Source organism: Chanodichthys erythropterus, chromosome 10, assembly GCF_024489055.1.
Source record: "Chanodichthys erythropterus isolate Z2021 chromosome 10, ASM2448905v1, whole genome shotgun sequence".
Classification (NCBI taxonomy): domain Eukaryota; kingdom Metazoa; phylum Chordata; class Actinopteri; order Cypriniformes; family Xenocyprididae; genus Chanodichthys; species Chanodichthys erythropterus.
In genome coordinates, this window is record NC_090230.1 from 41,955,344 (window position 1) to 41,983,265 (window position 27,922).

Below are 27,922 nucleotides of genomic sequence, written 5' to 3' on the forward strand. Positions count from 1 at the left end.
TGGATCTGCAGTCTATGAACCAAAGGGCTAAAGAATGGCTGCAAATCATCGACAGGCTACAGGGGGCCAAAGCTACTTTTTCAAAGAGTTCAGGCTTTTCACAAAAGCATTAAAAAGTGACATTAATCATTAACTACTTTTGACTCAGTGGGAGAGTAGAGGACACTGACAGGAAGTGGTAAACAGAAGGATTCTTCTCCATAGTTTTGGAAAAAAAAAAAAAAAATCTATCAAGGCTATAAAGACTATGAATTAATATGACTAAAGCAATTAAAACAAGGAACTAAATAAATATTTTAACAGACTGCACAACAACCAGCCAATGACATAAATTGTTAACCACCAACATGATACTGCAACATTAACAAAATGTTGCATCAAGGTTGCTGGCCAATTAACTGAAAAAATAAAAAAAATAATAAAAATATATAAATATATCCTAGTTAAATTAATTTCTGCAATGCATTACAAATCATCTAGGGAAAAAGTCTCAGGGCAAAAAGCTAAACAAAAAAACAAACAAACAAACAAACAAAAAAACACATGAATGAATCAATACTTACCCACAAATACTCTGCAAACTTTGAAAGGTGTACACTGCCATCTTGTGGACATCTTTAAATGTTTTGATTTTGAATTGAGCAGAGATTCAGATAAAACACTGCTTTTTAATGATTTTATTTATTTTAGTCAAATATATATGAATGCTTCCTTCATGAGGAGGGCTTACGGGGAAATGGTTTACAGAAAAATCCATTCATCTAAATAAAACTGCAAACAAATCAACCTTTGTAACACGCATAATGATACAGGGACAGACCATTTTTAGATTGTGCCTTGGGATGATATTTTGACAGTTTAACACAACCATCATAATTTATTGTGATAAAACACCCCCCCCCCCCCACCCCCACCCCCACCCCCAATGCATCTCAGAGGATTTACAGGATTTGAAGTCTTTAAAAGTTCCTGAAGATATTAGGAAATTTCCAGAAACTCTGGTCTGAAATTGTCCATCCAGACTTTTTGTATCATGATTCAGAGTTATGTAGGGTTTTTGCATAAAGGCACAAAGCAGTAAGGCCCCCCAAGGGCATCCTATTCTCATTTTTTTTTTTTTTTTTTGGCAAGACATTGGTCCCAATTGGCAGTCCTCTTTTTCCATGCCACTTACGTAAAAGGAAAATAAAAAATAAAAAAGACAAAACATCAATAAAACAATTATGTGATTATACTTAAAGTGTACAGGTCTAATTCATAATTATTAAGTAATAAAATAAACATACTGAAACCTACAATCAGATGTGATCTACAGTTTAGAGAATACAGAGGGACATTCTGAAGTTTCAGCAGTGTATGACATCCTAATGGAGAGCTTGTTTGGGGGCAGTTAAGTCAAGCCTACTACAGAGGGTACAGCTCAGATTTCATTTTTCCTTGTCTGAAGCTACTGTGCATGCTGGAGTAGGGCAGGACTGCCAGGAGCCTAAGGATGGTTGAAATGTTGGGAAATGACTGGATGTCAGAAGCTTTGAGAGTCCCAAGAACAGTGTCGGGTAGGTGTTGATGAGTGGCAGAAGTATCTTGCCACCTGTCCCTCCATCTCTGCAGCTCAGTCTGGAAGGAGTCTGGGTCAGGTAAATCATCTTCAAACACCTTGATAAACTCATTGTCCTTGCAGCATCCCTCCACGTTTGACATGACATAAGGCACAACCTGCAAGCAGCGAAAAGCAGACAGAACATCCTGGGAGAACCCCTCCACCTCAGCAATACAGTGCTCAATGGCCCCTTTACTGAGGTCCTCTCTGTAGTGCACATTTAAGGGTGTTTGTAGCAAAGGTACCTGCAGCTTAGAAGCTAGTGCAACTGCCTCTTGAAACCAGGTTTGATGGTGCGTGTCAATACTGTTCTTCATTTCGCTGAGAGAGGGCAGGAGATCAGACAGGCGGTTTACAGCTTGATACACATCATAGGAATTTCCCTGAAGACTCAGACTTAGGATTTTGGTGAGGCTTAAGATGTTTTTCATAATCACAACTGTCAATATGAAATCAAAGTTTTGGACAGCAGAAAGGAAGCTCTGGGCTTGTGCTGCGTTTGCCTCATTATCTTGGTTTCCTTTCATCTCATTTAAGCAAAGGATGATGACCTCTAGAATGTCTGTAGTAATTTCCAGAACCTCATGGCTCGTTGCCAATTGATTACTGCTGATCTTGGCTTTCAGTTCACTGGCTTTCCTTTCGTCCTTCTGGAACAAATGTACAACAGCATCCTCTAGTCTTACCCGTCGTTGAACATCCTCAGAGAACCACATAAACAGCTGCTCTAAGCACTCAAAACTGTGAGTTATCTCTCTCAGGGAGGACCAACTGGCTAGCAAAGACTTCAGAGTAACAGGGTTCGGGAAACTGAAAGCATGAGGGAGTCTCTGGGAAAGCAAATCTGAAGCCTGTGTCATCTGAGAGAGTGAGGCACCTGGTCTTGCCAAGGTTTGACTTCTACAGAGTGCCAAGTTCAAACCCCACTTCTCAGAGAGGACAATGGTGAGAGTATCCACAAATGAAGCAATGTTTGAGGAAAGGGGGATGAATGCTAATATATTTTCACGCTGAATGTCTTGTTTGTCAAGGTAGTGTATTCCTACAGGGATGTAAGGTTGGCCATCAATTGCAAACTCATCCTCAGTGACTATGGAAAAGAATTTTATGTTACATAGTTCTTTGAGCAATTCCTCTCGAGCATCAGCATTGTAGGGGGTAAAAACTATTTTTTTAGGTCCAGTGCTATCCAGAGTAATTACTTGGTCTGTGCCATCATGAGCCTTTACTTCAGACTGGTCTTTGCCTTCGGATTCTGATGCTATATGATGATCAGTAATATCCTCAGGTGAAACAGGTGTGTAATGATCAGTAACTGTTATTGCAGAGGGCTGATCAAGGCAAACGTGTACTGCTGCAGTTTCTTGGTCTGAACCATCTAGAGCCGCTGAATTGAACTGATTTGTGCCACCTTCTGCAGCTACTTTAGCCTGGTCAGGGCCAAACTGATCTACTGTGTTGGACTGATCAGTTTCACTTTGATTCCCTGGTACTATCTGGTCAGTTCCAGCTTGACTAAGTTCCATAGACTGATCTGGTACACTTTGACTCAGTGCAATTGCAAGAACAGTTCCACCTTGAGCTTCTACTACAGACTGATTATTTCCACAGGGTACATCTGCCACAAGCTGATCAGTTCCACTTTGATTCCCTGATGCTACCTGCCAAGTTCCATCATTATCTGCTAACCCAGATCCACTTTGATCTTCTACTATAGGCTGATGAGTTGCAACTTCCACAAATGCATCAGTTACAGTTTGATCTGCTGATGACTGTACAGTTCTACTTTGATCTGCTGTTACAAACTGATCATTTCGAGACTCAACTGCCATGAGCTGATCAGATCCACATTGATCCCTCAAAACTAGCCGGCTAGTTCTAATTTCATTTGGTAATACAGACTGACCAGTTCCACCTTGATCTGCTATTACAGACTGATTCATTCCAGAGTCAACTTCCATGACCTGATCAGATCTACATTGATCACCCAATATTAACTGACTAGTTCCAACTTCATTTGGAAATACAGTTTCTGTCTGACAAGCTTCATTTTTACCATCAACTATAGACTGTTCTGACTCAACTTGACCAACTGCTATGAACTGGTCAGGTACACTTTGATCTTCTGTTACTGACTGACAGGTTACATCTTGATCTTCGGTTACAGACTGATCATTTCCAGAGTCATCATCTACCATGAACTGATCAGATCCACTTTGATCTCCTGATACTAACTGACTAGTTTCACCTCCACTTGGAAACCTGGTTTCTGTCTGAGCAGTGTCATCTTGACCCTCTACTAAAGAATGGTGATTTTCAACTTGACCAACTACCATGAATTGTTCAGTTACACTTGGATCTACTATATCTGACTGACCAGTTACACTTGCATCTGTTGTTAAGGACCGATCATTTCCAGAGTCAACTACCATGAGCTGTTCGGATCCACTTTGATTTCCTGATACTAACTGACTAGTTTCACCTTCACTTGGAAAACTGGTTTCTGTCTGAGCAATGTCAACTTGACCCTCTACTACGGAATGACCATTTTCAACTTGACCAACTACCATGTACTGTTCGGTTACACTTGGATCTACTATTTCTGACTGATCAGTTACACTTTGATCTGCTGCTAAGGATTGATCATTTCCAGAGTCAACTACCATGAGCTGATTGGATCTACTTTGATCTCCTGATACTAACTGACTAGTTTCACCTTCACTTGGAAACCCGGTTTCTGTCTGAGCAGTGTCCTCTTGACCCTCTACTACGGAATTTTCATTTTCAACTTGACCAACTACCATGAACTGTTCAGTTACACTTGGATCTACTATTTTTGACTGACCAGTTACACTTTGATCGCCCAAGAACTGATCATTTCCAGAGTCAACTACCATAAGCTGATCGGATCCATTTTGATCTCCTGACACAAAGTGACTAGTTTCACCTTCACTCGGAAACCCGGTTTCTGTCTGAGCAGTGTCCTCTTGACCCTCTACTACAGAATTATCATTTTCAACTTGACCAACTACCATGAACTGTTCAGTTACACTTTGACCTTCTGTTAAGGACTGATCATTTCCAGAGTCAACTATGATGAGTTGATTAGATTCACTTTGATCCCCTGAGATGAACTCCCCTTCATTCACTAACCCAGTTTCTGGCTGACCAGCCTCATCTTGACTTTCTACTACTGAATGATCATTTTCAAATTGGTAATCTGCCATGAACTGATTATTTACAGTCTGATCTTTGGTTACTGACTGATCAGTTTCACCCTGACCTGATGCTGCAGAATGATCATCTCGGGAGTTATCAACAGCCTCAAATTCATGAGATTCAATTTGATCCCCTGATACCAACTGAGCAGTTTCACCCTCATCTGCTATCCCTGTTACTATCTGACAAGCTTCATCCTGACCTTTTACTATAGACTGATCTGTTTCAACTGGATTAACTGCCAACTGCTCAATTACACAATGTTCCCCTGTTGCTGGCTGGCCATTTTCAACTTGATCTTCAACTACACATGGATCATTTTCACTCTCATCAATTTCCATGACTTGATTGGTTTCGCTTTGATCTACTGACACCAACTGATAATTTACACTATGATCAACTGCAATGAGCTGAACAGATTCAGTCTGATCCTCTGATATCAACTGACCATCTGCTAACTCTGTTACTGTGCAACAACCTTCATCGTGAGCATTTATAGATGAATCACTTTGTTTCTCTGTTGCTGGCTGGTCTGTTTCAACTGGTTCTGTTGCTGCAAATTGATCGACTTCCATGGGTTGATCAGTTTCACTTTGATCAACTGATACTAACTGAACAATGCTAACTGGCTGTTCTTCATTAGACTGCTCAGTTTGATTAGTTACAATTTGATCCCCTGTTTTTAGCAGACCAATTCCACACTGATCAATTACTTCAGACCTATCATTTACATCCTGAACAAGTGTGATCAGTTGATCACTTCTATCATGTTCTGCTACTGGGGTTTGCATAGTGGCATCTTGGACAGATTCTGTCGGTTGTTCAGGTGTGCTGGTCGGCAAAGAGCTGAGAGCAGGGATGACTTGAGCTGCAGTTGTGGTTTTGTCTGAGCTGTTGAGCATTAAAGATGATGGCTGGTCAGGTGTACATAAGACATGTGTTTCTTCAACCTTTTCCATTTCACTGGTTTCCACTGGAATTTCCACTGGAGCAGCAGTTTTAACATCTAAACAATGGATGAGACATGATTGTGTAAGAAAAACACAGATAATTCATAATCATGCACCTAGGTTATTACTAATACTTTTCATTAAATATTACTGACCAATTCCAGCATCCTTTGCCTCTTGTGGATAACCAGAACCATTTGTATCCACAGCTATCTCCTGTGGAGCCATAGCAATCACCTCTGAGAAAGGACAGGAAAGAGTGTGTCAGAATAAAAACACAGATTATAATACTTTAAGGGCCCATTTGAGCTACTCAAAAACCAACTTCTCAATTAATATCAATAATATCAATAATAAATCTTTCTACTTGCAAATATTTTTTATAGTATATATTAGGGTTGTTCCGATTCCGATACTAGTACGGAAATACCACCGATACCAGAAAAAATTCTAGCATCGGTATCGGTGAGTAATTAAACTCATGTACCGATCCGATTCCATTTTCTTAAACAACATCTAGTTGTGCCCGCTATCTTTGCTTAACGCACCAAATCGGAAATCAATTCTTCTTTGCGGCTCAGAATACAAACACAGGAAGTTGTGCTGTGTTGCCATAAACAACCACTGTTTAGAGCAGCGAAGAAGTGAAAAACAGGGTTATTTATTAGAAATAAAACTAATTAAGATGCTAAACGAATTAATTTAAAGTGAATCTGAAGCCTACCTTTCTCATTCAGTACTGTTTCCATTTTCAAGACGAATGCTAAACTATTAGGCTATTTATTATGCAAGCTTTGTTTTTTCACTCGAATTATTGACAACATCCTTCACATAACAGCACAGTCAGGCGGTGGTCACAGGACGGCAGATTGTATTACAGAATTGAATTGAGCAGTGTAAAGTTTTATATGTTTGGTTGGTATTTTATTTTAATATTTAACAGCTGCGATATCAAGTAAGCAATGCAAGAATTTGTGCGCGCGCGCATGAGGCGCCGGTGCGACCACTGGAACATTTCTTTCCTAAACTGTACTCTGTAATTTATGGTTGTAATTTAAAAGCCAGACATAATTCAAACATTTACAAAAGGCATTTTAAATAACGAAAACAAGCAGAATGTGTTTCCTTTTCTAGATCGTTGGAGTTCGCCACAATGAACCACTTTCGTTTTGTTAATCTGTAGACCTAATTATATGGTGAAATATTTCATACAGGCCTATAGGCCTAAATATTCTATATAAACATTGTATATGTGTTATGTAAGCCTATAGTTTTATTCCGTTTTCTCCGTTCACCGAACCCCTGCATGTGCGTGATGTGGTGTTGTGTGCATGTTCTACATATCCTGTGGTTTCAAAACGCACAAAAGCTGCATATTAGCCTAATTGACATTCATTTTCACTTAAATGTAGGCCTAATGCTTGACGGTTGGTGACATATTTCATCGGAAAACTAATGCCAGGGCATTTCCATTGTGACTTACCTAACCTATGATGACTTGACAGCTGAGCTGAGCACGTCAGAGTGGGCATCTCACACTTTAGAACGTGAGCGCGGGCATTTCACTCACGATGCATCAGCGTCACATTTGCATAGCCTGTACTATTTGAATTCATTATTTTTTTGACTGCCAAATCAAAATATTAAATTCAATTTGATCCCGATACCAGCGCGGACATTTCACTCACGTTGGATGCATCAGCGTCACATTTGCATAGCCTGTACTATTTGAATTGGTTATTGGTTGACTGCCAAATCAAAATATTAAATAGAACGAAAAAATTACGTTTTTAGCCGGTTAATGAACCGTTCCTTGAACCGGTTCAGAGCCCTGCACCCAGGTATCGGATCAGTACTCGGTATTGGCCGATACCCCGAGCTCAGGTATTGGAATCGGTATCGGGAATGGAAAAGGGGTATCGGAACATATAGTACATAAGTATACATAGTACTCTAGTATACATAGTACATAATATTTAATATAGTATTTTATAGTATATAATATTTTTAGTTTTACTTACCACCTTCCATTCTCAGGTGACTAACTCTTGCTTTTACCTACATGTATAAATACAATCAGGAAAATAAAACAGAACAGGGTTTTCAGGAATATTACTTATTTATCAGGTGATATTAATACTAATAAGAACATACATCAAAATATGTTGAATACAATGAATTATAACAGTATAAAGACTAATAGATTTATCATACCTGTGCAAGAAATAGATGACTTTCCGGATCACCCTCCAGGCATTTCTCAATCACCTCCTCCAGGCTCTGCAGTGTCTGGCGATGCATAAGAAGCATGACTGCATCAGTCTTACTGCCTCTGCTGAAGATACCATCTCGGAGTAAAGTCCTTAAGGCATTTAGCGTTGTCTTCATTAGATCACACTCCATGCTAATGCTAGGCAACACAGCCACAAGCTTAAGAAGGGTTGCAATGTTTGGAAGGTTTTTGGCTTCATTATGGAGCAGTGTCTCAGAGATGGATGTGGGAGGACAAACATCTTGATATTTCTCCCTCCATACTGTGGCCCAGGTGTTAATATCTTCTTCAGCGGTTTCTGGCTCAGGGAGATCACTCATGTATATTGTGTGCAGTTTATCTGTGGATTCTGGGAGAATGGGCAAAGGGTTGCATGTTGGCAGAAGTGACAACACTTTCAGTGCCTTCAGGTGATTCTCTGAGAAGTTAAACTTCATTTCTTCAATCAAACCATTTAGAACTGGTAAGCTAACTGCTTCCATGTAGAATGTTTCTGGTGAATCATGGCCACTGACAGATTCCGCATATGACAGCAATCCTGTGACCTTAGTAGCAAGATCCACTGCCTCCTCAAACCAGATAGAATGCACTGCACTCACATTGTCCAACATTTTGCCAAGAGAATCTATTATTGGCATAATCTTCTCAAGCTCACAAATAATGTCAGCAGGGTTTCCGCAGCGAAACACAGTGCTACAGTTCCTCAACGGAGCACAGGCGTTCTTCAAGATCACTAGGGGGATGACAAAATCTACCTGTCTAATGGCTGTGGACAGGGTCTGAGAATGCAGTGACATGCTACTACTCCATGACCCATTGGAATTGGTGCTCACAGAATCTAAGCAATTCAGGGCTCCCTCCAACATGTCCACCAGAATATCGAAAAAGTCTTCTCTCTTTTTCCATCTAGACAAGCAGGTCTCTGGGATCTCTGCAAGTGCTTCCCGTGGGGTATTCAGAAGCCCATCCATGGTCTTGGCAAGCTCACTCTCTAATTTGGGTGACTGGTCAAAAAACTGTAGTAAATCCTCAGCGGTCTCTAGAACCTTTGTAATGTAGGCATTCTGTAGGCTTAAAGCCAGCCAGTAGGCAAGTCCACAAGACTCGCTGGGAGTGTTCACAGCTAATGGATAGCTCTCTAAAAAGCCCAAAGCCATCTTCCTGAGACTTTGGCTCCCTGTACCAATGCACATGATGGACTGGCCACGACAGTAGCCCATTTGAAGTCCCCACTCATCCTCAAGTGTAGCTGAAAGAGCCTTAGATTGCAAATCCACATCAGAGCTTTCATCAATTGGCAGAAAACCTATGAGCTCCACTTTAGGAATGCAGTCATTCACATATCTGACAAAGAGTGGTAAGAACTTCGCCTCGGCCACTGAGATTGCTCTATCAGTGATGATGGAAAAGAAAGGAGAGTCCTGAACTTCAGTGAGGATCGTTTCTCGTATGGCCTTTACAATACTTTGCAGCATTTCGCCCTCTGAAAATGATTCCCCTTCCTTCTGTACCCAATGACATGAGGCAAGTTTCTGTACAACAGCATCTTGCTCTGATTTGTTAAGGTCGATCAATGAGCAGTTTCTCCTTGCAAGCTTCGCTGCCTGTTTGAAGACTTCTTCACAGTTCCTTATGTTATGTGCTGGTTCATCAGAATGGCCATTCTCATCCAAAATCTGGTCCACATCATCAACCTTGACATGCTGGTCCTCAGCAACCACTTCTGCTATGTTTTCAGACTGCTGCTGAGCCTCTATGCTCTCTGCAACCTCTTTGTGGGTAACTGCTTCTAGAAGGCAAGGTAAACATTATTTTAGACAATGTACAAGTTTAAATGAAATACATAATACATTAATAGCACACCAAGGACTCAAATGGAAGGCCAGTCCCACAAATTACATATCACTACCTGTTATCTCAGAATTCACCATTAGTGTTCTGGAGTCTTTGTCCTGTAAAAAGAAGTACTTGTGAATAAAGCTAAAAAAGGCAATCAACTAAAAATAACTGATATGAAGCAAAGTTTTACTGAAAATAGTTCAAAACAGTTTTCAACTGAACTATATTTTTCTGATACACTACATAATAACAACAATCATTAATAATACAACTTAACAAACCTGCAGAGTGTCCCTGTTCTCTACTTCATCCATGTGGATGTCGTCTGCAATGTTGGCAAAGTGGGCATTAAAGTCAGCATGAACTGAAAATGTACCCTACCTATTAATGCATGTTATTGATCTCATTGTGAACAACTAATCTCCCACTAAAAAACATACATACAAATTAACATAAATAAGATACTGATTCTTTTTTTTTTTTTAAAGAAAGCAATAAGATTAATCATAGCTTACATACCTTCTGTTTTTATTTCAGCAGTCCTTCCTAAGGTTTTTGATTCTTTGTCCTGTGGAGCACAACAGACATTAGAAACACAACTGGAAAGCAAATTAAACATTTAACACAAGAAACCCATTTTTACAAAACTGATCCTTACCAAGCAAATGCCCTCCAGCGTCTTGGGTGTGAGCTTTAAGCACTGAGAAACCATTCTCTCTAGGTCCCTGTTAAAGTCAGTGCCGACCTGAAGCATGGCTAAACAAGGCAATCTGTCCATGGGTGAGGTGTTGCTCAAGTAGTCTTGATACATTTTATGACGCTTCACCTCACCACAATAATCCAAAGCTGTGCTTGGCAACACACACATAATCTTCAGCAACGTATTGATGTTTACAAAGTACTGCATGAGAGGTAGACGCAGAGTCTGAAAAATGGTCTCTGGTATGGTTACACTAACCACTTTCGTTTTCCACTTCACTTTCCAGCAGCTCAGCTCCGTGAAGAAATTGTCAGGATCTGGAAGGTCACCAATGTACAATGGCGGTTTCGACTTGAGCGTTTCAAAAACATAGCTCATTGTCACAGAGCAGGGGACCAAGGACAATAGGTTGAGAGCCTCCTTGTGGTCATCAGAGAAATAATCTTTCACCATGTTTATGAGGTGATCAACTAAAGGTACACTCATTGCATCTTTGTAGTATGTACCTGGTTTCAAGAGGCTGTCCCTTGGAACAATCACGCTATCAGGCACTTTAACCTGCACACCCAGACTCTGAGCAAAACAACAAGCTTCATCAAACCAGTTCTGATGGAAAACCTTGATGTTGGTCTTTACTCGGTTAAGCGTGGCCACAATACCACTGATCTGGCTGAGCTGCGAGGCAGCACTAAAATGATCTTTCTGTAGGGCTGCACTCAGTTCTCTGGTGAAGGATGAGGCATTCTTCAGCGCAACAATTGCCACAATGAAGTCAAAGTCCCGAATTAAGTGAAGTAGTCTGTTGGCTCGGTTGGATACTGCCAAACTCCATCTTTGCGGTTGGCAGTTATCAATGTTTTCTAGCCAATCTGCCAGAGGCTCCAGAATCTGAGCGAAGACTTCGTAAGAGTCATGCTTCTCAAGCCAAGAAGAACAGAATTTTCCTTGAAGCTCATGGATTTTCTCATAGCTCTCTCTTAGGCCTATGGCTAAGATTTGATCTAACTGTTTCTCAAGGGCAGACATGCTGTGGAAAAAAGACACTATCTCCTCTAATGTGTCTATGGCTCTGATGACTGCAGGTACTGGAACTGATCTTGACCACCAGGTATTGAAAGAGTAACATGAGCAGTGTGTGCATATAGCAAGAGGATACTTCTCCTGTATTTTACATGCAAAAGCCTTGAGCTTGTAGGACACTTCACCAGAGCCAAGGTAAGCTTGACCTCTGCAGTAACTCAAATCCAGACGCCACTCATTGGCGACAACATCATAAAGCCGTTCGCACATGGCCTCAGTGTCAAGAATAACCTCAACAAATCCCATAAGCTCGAGGCGCATGACATCGAAACTGTCCACAAATCTGAGGAAAATTGGTAAGTAGTCGGTCTCTCCAAATCTGACAACTCTATCGATAAACAGAGAGAAGAATGAATTTCCGACCTCTGAAAGAATCCTATCCCTAACAACATCCTCACACACTTTAAGGACTTCATTCATCTCAGATTTGGTCACATATTCTACTTCTTGATCTTGATCACCCCGAGTGTGTCTGCTTTGCCTGCTATATGCTGCAGTGACAGCAGCCTGTAATGCAGATTTTAATGCCTCTTTATCAGTTTCTGCACACTCGGGTGGTTTCTGTCTCTCAACGTCCATATTTAAAGTCATCTCTCTCGGTTCTTCTGTATCTTCTTTGGAGGCGTCATTTGCACTGGTTTCTGGAACTGTATAGGATTTGGAGTAAAAAAAAAAAAAGAAATTATATATATATATATGAAAAAAAAAAATTAACAACTGCATCTAATATTACAGTAAAATTCAATTCAAACTTGTTCAAGCTATGAAAACCAGAAGACGCTAACATTTTTTAAGAATAATAAGTCAGAGATGAGATGTTTTACCTGATGGTTGCACTTCCATTACGTCTTCCTTAAAAAAAAAAAAAAAAAAAAAAAAAGGTGAACACGAGTTTTTTTTTTTTTTGCATTATTCATCTCCAGTAATTAATACAAATTAAAAAAAAAAAAAAAAAAAAAAACATTTTAAAAATCACAATTAATAAAAATATGTTTACCTCTTGTAAAAGCTGCAGGACTTCTGGATATTTCTTTACATACGCCTCTACCATTTCCTCAATGCTGAAGTGGACATCTTGATTGACATAAACAAAGGCCATATTGCTCAGTCTTTTTTCCACTGGTACTTCTTTCATGTAGGTGTGATATCGGTTCAGCACCATGTCATACTGCCCATACACATCTGAATCTGCATGGACACAAGGGATGGTGCCCAGCACTCTTAACAGGCTCTGTACATTTGGGTAAAAGCCTATATCTGGGATCTTGAGGGTAGCAAACACACTAGTGGGAAGAATCCTTCGCTTGCTAGCATGCCTCCATTTCACTTCCCAACAACCCAGCTCATCATAAAAGGAGTCAGGACGAGCCAAGTTATTCAGGTTGGCATCAGCAACTTTGTCTTTGCGGATGCTAAAATTGTGGTCAGCCATGTATGAGGGCACCAATGACAACCATCTGAGGATTCTTGCCATTTCAGTGCCAAGGACTCTTTTGACTTCATCAACAAGGTATTGCAAAACCTTCTTGCTCAGTGCTTCCCTGTAGTAATCCTCCAATGATGCTTGTGGTTTCTCTGTGCCATCACCGTTTGTCACCATCTCCACTGGCAGATTGACAGGCACCCCCAACTTCTTGGCTCTGCCCAATGCATCAGAGAACCACTTCCTGTGAAAAATGGCAATCTCCTGCATATGTTTGGTGAGAAGCTTTAAGGCATTTGAGATGGTGTACTGTAAAGTGCTGCTGATGCTGATTATTCCCCTGAGGCTGGGGTTCAGAATGCTTACACAACACAGCGTGTTCTTTAAGACCACGAGAGTAATGATGAAATTAAAGTTCTTCAGTTTCTCTTTCAGCTTTAGAAGCACTTCGACAGTGTCTGCATCTACATCTGAAAGGGCACTGGTGCACATCTCTCCAATGCTGCTCAAAAGCGGCTCCAAGATATCAAGCATTGTCTGGAAAGCATCTGTGCCATATTCCCAATGGTTCTGGCAAGATTCCTTGACTCGGTCCACCTCACCTTTGATGTGGCTGTATGAAGCAGTGATCTTGCCATCAAGTTTCTTCGCCAGAGTTTCTGATTGCCTAACAACCGCAGCGACTTGCTCTACAGTATCAACAACATCTTGAATTGGAAGGATAGGCATGGAGCGAATCAACCACATGTTGAAGGCATAGGGCTCACTGGGGGACAAAACCACCTGTGGAAAATCCCGTAGCATCCTGCAGGAGAGTTCCTTCAGCTTCTGACACATGCTACCTGATGACAGGTAAGTGAAGCCACGGCAGTGCTCCATCCGCAGGCCCCACTTGTTGCGGATCTCGGATATAAGCAATAGAAACAGACTGTCAGAGTCAACATCACAGGGAAGGAATCCCATGAGGTGTTTCTGTGGAAAGCCTTCACCTGTGACAGAGCGGATAAACACAGGAATCTGGTCCTTGCCCTCAATATTTATTTTGTCTTGGAGAAGTATGGAAAAGAAGCGTGCAAGGCGCAGGCTATTGCGGATCTCCTCGCGCATCACATCCTCACCTAAGGTGAGCACTTCTTTTTGGTCGATCTTCTCTGCACATATGGTATTGACAGAAAGTGGCCCAGCAGGGTCATTCCCCAATGGTTTAACAGAGTTAAGAGAAGCATTGTTGGCGATGCTGAAACCAGTGAAGGCTAACGTCTCTTTGAAGTAGTCTTTCAAAGTTTCCTTCGCTTTGGAAATAGCAGGATCCTCCTCTGATTCATCATGTGCAGGAAGATTTTGAGTTTGAATGTTCTCTGCTGAGTCACTCTCAACTTTAACTTCCTCCTCTGGCACAGAGGGGTTTAAGTTATCAGTGGTACCTTCACAACAAAACAAAAAAAAGGAGAGAGAGAGAGAACACAAACAAAATAGCAGAGGATCCCCTGTAATTAGTTTGTGTAATTACAAAAAGGAGAGAGAATTAAAAGCAGCTGACATGGAAATGCATTATCTACCTTTAGTTTTCTTTGTGACAATCGGCTCATCTCCTGTCTGAAAAAATGAAAACGAAATGTATCATTATATGCTAAAATGTTTGTAGTTAACACTACAATGTGCAGATAATGATAAATAAAAACAATGAATAACAATAAAAAGATAATACATTTCTTTACTGATGGCTACAAAATTATAAAATGCTTGTTGGGTAAGGGATCATTGTGAACTATTACAAGCATGAAATTTAATTCACATTAAATGGTTGAATCACATTTACATTCAAATGGTAATTAATCTACACAGAACCACATACCTTGTCACTGCATATTTAGCTTCATAAGCATCAACAAAAAAATGGGTGAGTAGTTTGCTTCATTATTTTATGTTGCTTTATAAAAGCACATATTGCAAAAGGTTTTGTTGAAAAAAAACATTTGACATAACCAAAGTGCACAGCCGTACATACGTGCCATTGGTGGGAGCACGGGCTAGGACTGCAGTTTGTAATTATATTTCAGTGTATTTAAAAAGCATGAAAATTTACAAAAGACCATATAAAGCAGAACAAAAACAATGTTTTATGATCTACTTGATGTGTAAATAAGAGACTCACTTTCTCCCTTGTCCTTTTTCTGTTGCTAGTTTGTGCATTGTCCTGGTTGGATATAAAATCAAATATAGTAGGAACGGCATCATCCTTCAAAACAGCCTTAAGATCGCTCTGGGGAAAAAAAAAAAAAGTTTTATACATTTCACCACACAAGGGTTTGCTGTGACATGCATAAATCATTCATTAGTGAATTTATATTTCAAATAATAAATGAATATAAATCAGCAATTTATACCACCACCAACAAAAAATAACATCCCATTCTCTGAGTCTTATTATGCAGACACCCATAAACAAAATTTAATATTGTGAAAGAATTAAACCTTTTTTCCATTTTAAAAAGCAAAAACAATTAAACCTAAGTTTACAAATGGTCTTTAATAATGTAATTCAATTGAAATCAAAATTAAATAAAATGTAACTGTATTCATATTTTGATGCAAAGTTTACTGTACTCATCTAGTTTAGCCACTAAAACGTACACTAAAACATATGGTACACTTGCTATAATTTTGGGAAATATGCATAATTTAATAATTCTTTAATAATCTTGCGAAATAAATGTGGTTTCAAACACCGGCAATTCACCAACATTCATGCCATTTTTTAAAATCTGAATACATCTGCTTTCACACAAAACCCATTTTAATAGCCATGTAGAAAATTTTATTTGACATTCACAAACATAAGTGACATGTCAAAAATTGTGCAGTTTTTTGGAGGGATGGACAACATGTCAGGCCCACTGGCCAACTCTACATACGTCAATACTAGGAAAATTTTCACTGGGTTTGTTTACATCAAGCAGATAATGCTAAATTTAATAATAAAAAGATTTTTTTTTTCTTGTTAACAGAAGATGCTCACTTACTTGCTGACATATCATTGACGTCTCAAAATGTTTTGAGCACAATTTGTAGTTCTTGTGTAAATCTTCAGCTGTTTTGGTCTCCAGATCTGGTCTGTGGCAGTTACCCACCCATTGTTTACATCTAAAGATATGAGGCAAGGTTACTGCAGCAGTGCAAAAATTATGTTTTAACATTAAAAACCTCAAAAATCACAGGACAAAAACAAAGAATATTATTTAATGAATGTCGCAAAATATCAAATACCTCAAAAAGAAACCAGCAAAACACAAATAAAGCCATAAACAGAATAACGTATTCTGAGGGAATTAAATTCCTGCCATTTTGGGAAGGGCCTGATGATGGCGAACGTGTACAGGACTCATTTGCTTACAGTAACCCCATAAAAGTTGAAGCAATCACTTTGAAGAAACACGAAAGATGATTTCATAATGGCTAGCTACAAAATAAACCTTCGCAAAAAAACACTGCATAACCAGATTAATGGTAGCAACATGATAAGCATTTAGCTGACAATAAGGGTGCAATGCATTCAATGAATCATTGCAAAAGGGGGGCAGAAGCTAACCAGCTAACAAATAAAGCTAATTTGCTCATTCTGTACTTAAATAGAAATCTAAATAGCAAAAAATAACATTGATTGAATTTCGACTGCATTTACGCCCAAAAGTCTGCACTCACCGATCAGGATCCAGCGGGAAACTAAAGAAGGAAACGTTGGACTGGTCCGCACTCTGCTTGCAGTTTGCTGCGGCACAGCATTCGGGCATTTTGGACTTAATCATAATGAATATTGCATTGCATGAATCCTCCAGCGCAAAAGGAGAGGCTTCGACAGCAAAAAAAAAAGTGCGCGCGCGTCTACATAAATTTTACGCTATCGAGCGCTTTTTCCAATCGTCGCGTGCATGCATTCTGCTGGAACTTGCTCATGGCCGAAATGTTGCTACTTTCACATAGGAATCAACAACCAGGAAGAACACCTATGTAGAGCGGAAATGGACTAAACTGAGGACGGATCCCCCAAAATAACTATATCACCGTGATTCGTTCCCCTTCTCGCGTGCATTTAGACTACAGATTAAGTAAAAAAAAAAATGCTGCACAACTGATTATTTTTTTTAAATATATATATATTAAGTTATAATTCAAATACAAATTGTTTCCCTTGTCCACGAGGCGCCAAAGGGTTTTTTTTGTAACCCACGTGAACATTTGAGGTCACACCCATTTAATAACACTTCATATTAATTCATAACTATTTTATAGGTTTAAGTATGCATGCAACAGTTAGTTAAACCCATTTAATTTCAATAATATTTGACTTTGAAGGATCTAATAAGAGTTGTTGACATACTCTACACAGTTGTAAAATAAATTGGAGGTTCAGCAAGGTCTCGATTTCATACAGATTTTTAATTTTAGTTTGCTCCTCTAAAAGATGTCACAAAACACAACCACGATATTTGGTACATGTATTAATATGTATTCTAATTTGAAATTATATTAATGTTTAAATACAGAATTAAAAATTTTAATCTGGTAGTTATTGTTTGCCAGTTTTCTATTCTACTTTGGAGTATTTTTCCATTAGATACAGATGTAATGTTTTTAAAACCTTTATAGGTTTGTTCAGCAATGGGATTTGAACTGGTTTTCCAAAGAGTATAACACATGCTCACTTGGTTGGACTTAAATTTGTGAATAAACAAGTTAATACATGGTGTTTTGATGCTTAATAAATAATGTACCAGTGAAATAGCTAAGCTTTGTGATATGGCAATATAAATCTTTAGTAAATGTTACATGCATCCAAAATAAATATTTATGTGCATGGCATAATAATTGAAAATTTAATGTAGGCTACATTAAATCTGTAAAGCATATTTCTATATTCTTTATAGAAATATATATTATTAAATGTAATAAAAGTTTCCAAAGGAAATCATAATTTTTTTGACAGTCCAAATTAAAAAAAAAGTTGATTTAATATAAAATTATACCAAAGGTGAAGAACAGAAAATAAAAGATTTTTTACCATTTTGCAGAAATGTCTTTAATTCTGAAAAATACATTGAACAATTTCAAGACACATTCATGGAGCTGGACAGGAAAATATCTTTTTAATGTTTTCAAATCGGGGGTACATGTTTATATACACAATGCTAAATGAAACAGTAGGACGATAAGAAAAGGCTTAAGTCCTGGTAATCTTGGTCGACTGTACATGAAAGCAAAAGTAACAAAATTATAGCTGCTAAATTACAAACTGCTGATTGACAAGCAGAGTCATCATACTGCCATAAATAAGACTGCACTGCTCCCTGTAATCAATCACGTTTCTCCGATGGCTCACTGTCTGGATACATTTTCAAGTATGTCTCCACCATGTTGTCCAAATCATGCTTAATGGCAGAGTTAATATAGAACAGGGTCATACTCTTGTTTCTGTGATGCACAGGTGTGTCTTCCAGGTATGCTGTCAGTCGTTGTTTCGCAGTGCTGCATTTCTCATTCGTCAGAGCAAAGACCGGCAGATTGTACAGGACTTTCAGGAGAGCACACACGTTGGGGAAGAACTTCACATCAGACAGCTGAAGTGTCTCGTAGATGGTCGATGGCAATACAACATCTTTAGTTCCATGCTTCCATTTGATCTTCCAGCAGTGCAACTCAGCAGGAAAGGTGTCTGGGTTCAGCAGGTCATCTTTATAAATGTCTACACTGGTCTCCTCTGTGGTGTTGAACTTCAACTGTCCCATGATGGCAGGGACAAGTGACAAGGACTTCAAGGCCTTCAGATGATTTTCAGAAAAAAGGTCAGAGAGCTCCTTAATCACATGGCTGACCACAGGAATGGTGACTTGCTCTTTATAGTAGGTCTCGGGTTGGATTTCCTCACCAGATGTTGGTCGTTTTCTGAAGTACAGCCTGGGTACTTTGACCGGGATTTCAAGCGCTGCAGCCAGATTGACGGCCTCCTCGAACCAGAATTCATGGTAGACCTCGATATTATCGTAAACTTCATTCAGCGAATGCAGAACAGCAGTTAGACTGTTAGATGCGAAGAAGACCTCATTCGTTTGCCCTTGCAGGTTCTTACCAAACGCTCTGGTGAAGGAAAGGGCGTTTTTCAGCACCACTAACGTCATGACAAATTCAAAATCAGCCAATGCCTCGGATATGATGAAGGCGTTGTGTGCCACTTCATCGTTCCATTTGTGATCTTCGTTGTCATGGACGCTATCCATGCAAAGCAGGAGAGACTCCAGGAGGTCAACAGCTACTTCGAATGTATCGTGCTGCTTGGTCCATTTCGAATTACACGCCTCCTTGAGGGCATTGGCTTTCTCTTCATTTCCCTGGTAGTAGATTGAAATAGCACTTTCCAGCTGATTTTGCAACAAGGGTGATTTACTGAAAAATGCATCCAGCTTTTTCAGGGTAGACATGACGAGATGCACTCCTGTGAACGTCATTGTGTTTGCCAGGCAGATGTTCAAGGAGCAATTGGAGCAAGGGGTGAGAACGGCTAGTGGGTGCAGCTCAGCTATTCTGGCCACCACCGCTTTAACCTTCATAGCGGACACACCAGAACACAAATATGCCTGTCCTCTGCAATACTGCATGTCCAGGCCACATTTCTCGGTCACTTCAGCAACAAGCCTCTCGGTGATAGCCTCCACATCACCTTCAAAGAGCAGGAACCCGACAAATTCCTCCCGGAGGCAGTTGGTCTTGTCCACGAAACGGACGAACAACGGGAGATGGCTCTCTTTGCCTATCTCAACCAGGTTGTCTACAACCAAAGAGAAGAAGCGTCCTTCTTTAACATCAGCCAAAAGCTCTTTACGAATGCACTTTTCCATCACTTCCAGCATCTGCTGCAATTGAGTAGAGGAGCAGTACTCGAGGTTTACAGGTGACCCCTCGAACTTCTTTCTGAGGAATTCGTCGCCTGCGTTGATTCGGTACTCCAACAGTGCCTGGAAGTTGCTGGGAGTGAAGCTTTTGCTTCTGGGCTCTTTGTCAGAGTGCCCATGCAGAGGGATATTCTGTGTGCCCATCATCACGACAACATCAAACAGAGACTTCAGATACTCTTTATTGAGTGTTTCCTCATCAATGATCTGGGGGCTGCTGTCAACCCCATCACCATTTTTGCTTGCACTGATCTCTTTGGTTGTTGTCTCACTATTATCTTTAGGTTCCTCACTTTGAGAGTCCGCTGAGAATGTAAAAAAATATTTGTGTAATTATTTTGTGGAATACATGTAAACATATAGAATGTAGAATCAATTTATTATGGCATTGCTAAAAAAAATTTAATTTTATTTCAAATTGCAGATTTTGCAAGGAGTGTGTAAATATGTGAGGAAAAATTATATTGCGATAGTTCTGAATCATAAAACAAAGACACAAACAAAACAAAAACAACTCACTTTTACTCTTCTTCGCTTCAGGGGCATCCTTTTCTGTCTGTTATAGAATTTGATGTTTTTAGTATACCACTCACATTCAGAATTTAGACATAATTGACAACTTTACTTTGAAATGTAAAGAGACTGTCATAATCCAGTTCAGTATCACATAAATTAATACATATTGAGCAAATATTACCTCATTATTTGATCGTTTGAAGGAAGGATTGTCAAATATGGTTGGTACCGCAGTATCCTTCAGTACAGTCCTGAAAGGGCTCTGGATAATAATCACAATAATGTGCAATGCAGTATGTTAGAGATCACATGTTATTTATTGATGGGAAGTTGTGATGCAAAGCTATAGTGTCCAATAGTTTTACATGATATCTTATTTTATACAGCAATTTCTAATACTTGTATAATAACTATACATGCCGTTTTTGGAATATTTAGTTTTCGAAAAAATATTAAATTGAAGTAAACTGAAAAGTGAGCAGTAACAGCACCTAAAATATATCATTTCCATTACACACATACAAATTCATATACTTAAGTACGTTAAAAAAAAAAAAAAAAAAAACTACCACAATAATTACATACTCAGCATGAATTTATAACTTACGGTTTTGGTTATCAAATTAGGTTCAAAGTGCCTGGCACACAGTCTGTGGTATTTGTTCAGATGGTCAGGCGTTTTGTCCTTCAGGTCTGAGCGACTGCAGTTTTCCACCCACTTCTTACATCTAGGGAATAAATATGGCATGAATGGAGCATCATAGCAGAACAAGAACAATGATGTAAACATGTTAGATTGTATCTGTGTAATACTATAATATAGTGCAAATTTTTGTTTTACTGTAACACACAATGTTGATTACTGCTAAAACACACAACATTCACAATGATATCAATGCAGTTCGTGTATATATATATATATATATATATATATATATATATTTGACAGATGAGTACAATCAATCAGAACTGTGAGCCAGTTGGGCTAACATATAGACTATATGAACAACAGAAATGCTGAGTAAAGCTGGGCTGCCTGATGAATAACTCCCAGTTCTGTAATGATAGTTCGTGTAGTACATAAACACTATTTAATATAAGACAGACTCGCATCTGATCTGTCAGCAAGCTAACTAGCTCAGCAGAGCAATACATAGTCTGTACTGGTAAATGAATTACGTTAAATGAAGGTTAAACGCGAAATCCTATCGTCTGGATAACAAAGAGTAGGATAGGTGAGGAAAACGTGTGTAATATACCTCTCTGGATCCCGTGGAAACCTGAAGAACGCCAGCACCGAGTGAGTGCTGTTCCTGGAGCAGTTCAGCGCCGCGCAAAAATTAGGCATCGTGCGTTCACTCTGAGTCGAATCTTAAAAGCGAATCCAGATCATTTGACTTACTGTTATTATATTCCACTCAGAAAGTTTTAAAAATTTAGTTTTAAAGACTAATAAAGCGGTAAATTGATCGGCACTCTAGTGCTTTGTGTGGCCTGGAGGAGAAGCGCGTTGGAGTTAGTGTCCGTCCCACAATGCTTTGCTCGCGCAACGCGAGTTCAAATTCTTAGCCAATCAGCGGGCGCTCACAGGAAGAAATTGGCGGCAGTTAGGGAGGAACCGTGAAAATACAAAATAATTTTTTTATGAGCAATATTAAAGTAATAGTTCTCCCAAACACGAAAATAGTGTAATTTACTCGCGTATTATTTCATGATTTAAAAAAGGAAAAGTCCAGTCAGCATTTACTTTCATTGCATCTCTTTTTCATATAATAAACGTGAATAACGACAAACTCATCCTGCACATCTCCATTTGTCATTCACATCAGTCAACACTAGAGTGAATAAACTACATTTGTCAAATAAACCCTTTAATACATGCATCAGAAGTGAAAACCAATATTTCTGTTATGTTAATAATGACACTAAAGAATTTTTATTACACTTAAATATTCTTTATTAAGATGCTTTAGGTTTATGTGCAGTGATCAAAAGAATGGTTAAAATACAGCAAATGCTCATCTTGCCTTTAAAAAGACATGGTCTTAGTGTGGGATTAATTAAATCCTCTGTAGGATTCCAACAAGGTTTAGTTAATTAAAATGATAAATGACTTTACTGTACATTCAAAAAACAATTAGAGAAAAATTAAAAGAGAGAAAATGAACAGCTGAACAATAACATTTGCAACACTGACAGCATCTTAAACATCTTGAAGAGAAATTACATAAGTGAAGAGAAAGGAAACACATTCTTTGGTCTGTTCATTTTTTGATAATGTCCAAAACAAATCCTACTTTGTTCATTCTGGAAGTTTAGGGGGAAAATTGACATTTACAAAGCAGTGTTGAGTTAAAATGTTACAAAATACAGAAATTGCTCTTTATATATACACACACACACACTGCATGAGCCTTGTTAGCAAAGAAGAAACTTAAATCAAATTGTCCTTAAAGGGATAGTTCACCCAAAATGAATATTCTGTCATTTACTCACCCTCGTGTTGTTGCAAACCTGTATGAGTTTCTATCTCCTGTTGAACACACAAAAAAAAGATATTTTAAAGAATGTTTGGTAACCAAACAGTTGACAGCACCCATTGACTTCCATAGTAGGAAAATTAAAACAATGAAGTCAATGGGTGCTGTTAGGTTACCCACATTCTTTAAAAGATCTACTTTTGTGTTCAATAGAAGAAATAAACTCATACAGGCTTGGAACAAAATGAGGGTGGGTAATTTTTGACAATTTTCATTTTTGGGTGAACTATCCCTTTAAACCGTTAAGCCATTGCAGTTAATAGATTACTCCAAGTAGCAGCCAAATGCAACAAACACTTAAATATTAAAATAAAGCATTTTTAATAGTGTCACATAGAATACTTCAAAATGTAGGTGTTATGTATGCATTTTCAATTTGAAAGTGACATTAGTGTTGTATCAGCTTATATTGTTTAACTGCATACTTTTTCAAAGTCTCCAGGCTGATCAGGCAGGTCTTCCAGTAGTGCTGGGTTTTTTCTGTAGATGTAAGCACTTGCATCTGCATCGTCCATCTGTACCAGCTCAGCCAATGAGGAGACGCAAGTGTCATGGTCATTCAGCATACCTGGCAGACGAGAGGATTTGCGCTGGATTCGCGTTGATCGTCGCACTGGTGTCAAAAACTTGAGGTCTTTGATGGTGCTCTTGCGTCGTGAGCCACTGGCCGGTGCAGTTTCGCAATCAATTCTCTTTTTCACACTAAAAGGACATGACGAGAAAACCAAATTAATATTTAAACATCATAAGCTCCGTTCACATCAAGGATGATAAGTAAAACAATAACTATAAAGTTTTAAAAATCATTCTAATTCTGTGAGAACAGTGAAGTCCACAACACAGCTATAACATTAATGACACAGAGGAAAGCTATAAGAATGTTTGTTTTTTTTCTCCAGCTGAGTGATAAGAACATTTGACAGCCAATTAGAATCCACCCCACTTTAAAGATTACAAGCATTTAAAGTGGCAGTCAGCATTACTGCAGCACCACTCTTTTTAATAAACAGACATTATTGTCTGTTGGTGCAGTGCAGACAATAATAGTTATCGAGCTTGGTCTGAACAGGCCTTTACAAATAATTAAGTCTTTTTTACAAACAATTTAATTACCCCAAACTCACCTTTGCAGATATGGAGTTGTTTTCACATTGTATTTCACAATGGATGCCCCTGCCATCTCTGGAGTGGCACTCCTCATCTCCTCATCACTGTCATCTTCACTCTCAAATGGCTTTTTCTCCTTTGCCTTCTGATCATCATCCTCATTCTTTATGCCAGCCATCTTAGTGTCTTCTGTAATGTCACTCTCTGGGTCTTCCTCATCCCCCAGTTCTTCCTCTTCCAGAATTTCAAACACTTTATCCATTTCATGCTCCTCCACTTGCTCTTCAATTCTTTCCTCTGCCAACGCATCAGCTTTGTTAGCATTTATGTCTGTTGAGGATTTGCAAAAACATGAGCAATTTATATTATATTTATATTTTATATTTATATATATATATATATATATATATATTATATATTTATATATATATATTTATATATAAAAAAAAAATGCAATTACTGCAAAAAGAATCTGCATGAGACTAACCATCTTCACATGATGAGGGCGTCTCCATTGCCTCCAATTTATCACACAAGTTCATCACCAACTGCAAAACAGAAATTACAGTTATAAAATGACAATACACATGTTCGAGAATATTATATATATATATATGTGTGTGTGTGTGTGTGTGTGTGTACGTGCGTGACAAATAAGGCTCTCTTGTGGTTCTTACCGACTCCATCCTTATCTCTGGGTCGACCGGCAGATCCATATCACTGTTGTCCAGCAAGTCTAACGTGGTATTCATAATATTGCTTGATCCGCTAGAACACACTGGTTTATTGTCAGGGACTTTGTTATCAGTTTTGTTGTTGGTTTTCAATGCAGGGGTTGGTTTTACAGCCTCAGTCTGGATGGCAGGCACAGGCTGGGCACTAATGGTTGATTTGGGTGCAGTTTTAGCCTGTGGAGCTGGCTTTTGTGAAAAGGTTGCTGACTTTTCTGAGATCGGAGGCCTCTTAAGAGTCTTTCCCTTAGATGCCAGCCACTCTGCAAGCTTTGCTCTGAAAGCAGAATACAAATGAAACATTAGGCAACCACATCAATATATCCTCATATCAGTGCACTGTCACACTTGTAGGTAAAACTGATCAGGTTATGCATGCAGGTTATGATTGAAGAATCTAAAATACACAACCACTCAAAAGTTTGGTGTTGGTAAGATTTTTTTTTTGATATAGTAGCCTATATACTACTAACCTTCTCTCTTCAGCCGTCTCCATTTGCACTTTGTAGTGGCTGATTGTACTTGTGACAGGTCTGCGGACATTCTGTTCAGTAGTGGCCGGTTTGAGTTTCACCACTTGCACCGCCATCTCTTTCTTCTTTGAAACGATGGGTCTGCTGGTGGCCGAGCGCCCTATAGCTAGAGGGGCTGGCCTGGGAGGGACACCAAGTCGCGGGGCGCCTGCTTGAGAGATGGAGCCTGGGACCTTTTGAGGTATCCGATTATGAGAAACTGACTTCTGGACTGGTTTTTCAGTGGCATTCAACGGAACATCAGAAACAGATTTCGATCTAGATGACAAAGAGTTGACTATGGGTTTAATGGATGCCGGCAGGGAAATAACAGACGTGGACCGGACTTTAGGCAATTCAGGTTTTGGTTTGGTCGCATCCAGTTTTGAAATCACTTTCTTTTCTGTGGTCTTCACATCACCACCAGGTTTTCTGAAACAATCGATTTTAGACTGTACCACACGGCCCTTATACGTTCCAGGTTTGGATTTTTGAATGGCAGAGACAGTAGAAGGTGGTTTTTGAACTTCTTCCACAAGCTTCCTGTGTCTTGCAGTCTGCTGCGTACGGAAGGCCTGGCTTAGTGTGTTGCGCTTAGTAGGATCAGCATCATTAGCTTTGGTCGTTGGTCTAACATCCTTTTCTTTCTCTCTTTTTCCAGAGTTATCCTCCTTAAGATCATTCTTTGAGTTAAGAGGTGCCGATTTACATATAACTCTTTGTTTTGATACAATACTGCTGACTTGTTTTTTTGGACCACACACTGGTTTAGTGTTTTCCTTGTTACTCTGAATAAAAGTAATAAAAGGGCAAAATTAAGCGAACTTCATTTCATGTATACGGACATCTTACATGTGAGAAATAATGTCCTAAATCTATGAAAGACCTAGTCTACTTCACAATATGAAATGATACCTTTCTCACCACCGACTCCATTTTGTGCATCTACCAGTGCAAGAGAAGTTCTTCAAAGATGATGATCTTCCCTGCAGAACATCACATTGTTATTATGGTCAAACAAGTAAAACAAGAAAAGTCAAGTTGCCTATAGTTTTCCATTTACAGTTTGATACCCTCCCCTCTCTCTGTGTATATATGTGTGTGTGTGTGTGTAATATATATATATATGTCCTAAGAACTAAGTTGTCATAAGAAGGTTTTAGACCACATTTATGAAAGGTTTTGATCCACTTCAAATGTTGACTACTTATATACACACACACACACACACACACACACGTGTATATGTGTGTGTGTGTTATATACATAATTACATCCAGTGTTATTGTTCTAATTTAAAAAAAATAATAATAAAAATGAAAACTAAAATTACAGTGCTTATATATATATATATATATATATATACACACACACACACACACATATATATAGATAGATGTGTGTGTGTTGATGGGTCAACATGTAGTAATAATTGTACAATATGTAATTATATAATACATAATTGTTTGGGACTTCCATTTTAACTAGGCCATATTAATAGGTAACAACACCCCAAAACTGCAAATATGCAAAATGAACTAATCTCAATTTATTAATTATTGAAGTAAATGCTAGACTTGTCAATTTTTATGACTAATATTTAACATGACAGATATAATTTTAATCTGATGACGCTAGATAAGAGAAAAACATTTTATTAGAAAATGTAAACAGGGGGTTGCGACCAGACATAACGTTATATGAATACCTATGAACATGTCGAACAGATTAACTAAGTTACTAAAAAATAATTACAGGCTTTCTAGTAGTATTAACGTTACTAAAGAATCAGCAAGGAGTCACTGTTATTCTACCACGCTTCAAAAAAAAAAATCTAAATCATGCCAATACTCACAAAACATTGATAACCGCTGACAAATCATCTACTTACGTTATCTGAGGCTTCTTCAATCAGTCAGGCAAAATAAGTCAAGGATCTCAGTCAAAAACTGAATTACAGTGCACGCTTTTTCAAACAGATTTGAGTTCAGCGCGCGAGCTGTCGGATTGGGGATGACCGTTTGTGAGTCACTCTAGCTGACGAATCGTATTGGCTGCTTCTGACCACGTGATAAAAATCGAGTCGGCCCCACCTCTTTTCTGAAAACTGGGTGCTGCCTGTTTTGAACCAAAATAAAATTCCTCTAACAACTGATAAGTGTTTTGGACGAATCCAGCTGCCCCAAATTCCAGTCTAATGACATTAACGTTTAATGAAATGTATTTTAAATAACAAAGTGCTTTTATGAATACAAAAACTGTCGATTTAAGAAACAATTGTTCTATTTCGTAGTTGCAATTCAAATAAATTGCTCAGAATCGATATCCTTTAATTAGGTAAATACTAAATTACATACGATCATATACAATCGACTCTCACAAACAAATAAGTCCGACTAAACGTGCCTGAATGATTGGCTATCGTTGCGATAATAGTTTATAAATAGCCTCCAAACCATTGCTTTTGGAGGCCGATTGCTGCCTGAATC

The 27,922-nt window shown here is 38.8% G+C and overlaps 4 protein-coding genes across 6 annotated transcripts; all 4 read right to left on the reverse strand.

Annotated features, from left to right (window-relative positions):
* Positions 1-930: 930 nt before the first annotated feature.
* Positions 931-12,508, reverse strand: si:dkey-250d21.1 (uncharacterized). Of its 2 annotated transcripts, none has more exons than XM_067397802.1 (9): positions 12,485-12,508; positions 10,539-12,307; positions 10,400-10,448; positions 10,162-10,205; positions 9,951-9,993; positions 7,984-9,827; positions 7,791-7,827; positions 5,925-6,008; positions 931-5,825 (listed from the first exon to the last, which is right to left on the reverse strand). In XM_067397802.1, the coding sequence occupies exons 1-9, from the start codon at positions 12,501-12,503 to the stop codon at positions 1,405-1,407; spliced, it is 8,310 nt and encodes a 2,769-aa protein (XP_067253903.1). In that variant the 5' UTR covers positions 12,504-12,508; the 3' UTR covers positions 931-1,404. The 2 variants fall into 2 exon arrangements, with proteins under 2 accessions (XP_067253903.1, XP_067253902.1); XM_067397801.1 differs by having other exon boundaries at positions 7,984-9,830.
* LOC137028351 (52 kDa repressor of the inhibitor of the protein kinase-like) lies at positions 12,503-17,066 on the reverse strand. Its single transcript, XM_067397111.1, has 6 exons — positions 16,786-17,066; positions 16,107-16,227; positions 15,239-15,346; positions 14,643-14,679; positions 12,658-14,507; positions 12,503-12,508 (listed from the first exon to the last, which is right to left on the reverse strand). The coding sequence occupies exons 1-6, from the start codon at positions 16,887-16,889 to the stop codon at positions 12,503-12,505; spliced, it is 2,226 nt and encodes a 741-aa protein (XP_067253212.1). The 5' UTR covers positions 16,890-17,066.
* Positions 17,067-18,213: 1,147 nt separating this feature from the next.
* Positions 18,214-22,058, reverse strand: thap12a (THAP domain containing 12a). Its single transcript, XM_067399246.1, has 5 exons — positions 21,803-22,058; positions 21,151-21,271; positions 20,725-20,805; positions 20,547-20,583; positions 18,214-20,332 (listed from the first exon to the last, which is right to left on the reverse strand). The coding sequence occupies exons 1-5, from the start codon at positions 21,889-21,891 to the stop codon at positions 18,435-18,437; spliced, it is 2,226 nt and encodes a 741-aa protein (XP_067255347.1). The 5' UTR covers positions 21,892-22,058; the 3' UTR covers positions 18,214-18,434.
* A 464-nt stretch (positions 22,059-22,522) lies between these two features.
* si:ch211-266i6.3 (cytoskeleton-associated protein 2) lies at positions 22,523-27,461 on the reverse strand. 2 transcript variants are annotated; one of them, XM_067399248.1, is made up of 7 exons: positions 27,325-27,461; positions 26,349-26,419; positions 25,395-26,221; positions 24,868-25,198; positions 24,678-24,738; positions 24,208-24,487; positions 22,523-23,785 (listed from the first exon to the last, which is right to left on the reverse strand). In XM_067399248.1, exons 2-7 carry the CDS (start codon positions 26,376-26,378, stop codon positions 23,497-23,499), a joined length of 1,818 nt encoding a protein of 605 aa, XP_067255349.1. In that variant the 5' UTR covers positions 26,379-26,419; positions 27,325-27,461; the 3' UTR covers positions 22,523-23,496. The 2 variants fall into 2 exon arrangements, with proteins under 2 accessions (XP_067255349.1, XP_067255348.1); XM_067399247.1 differs by having other exon boundaries at positions 24,208-24,520.
* Between the last annotated feature and the right edge of the window lie 461 nt (positions 27,462-27,922).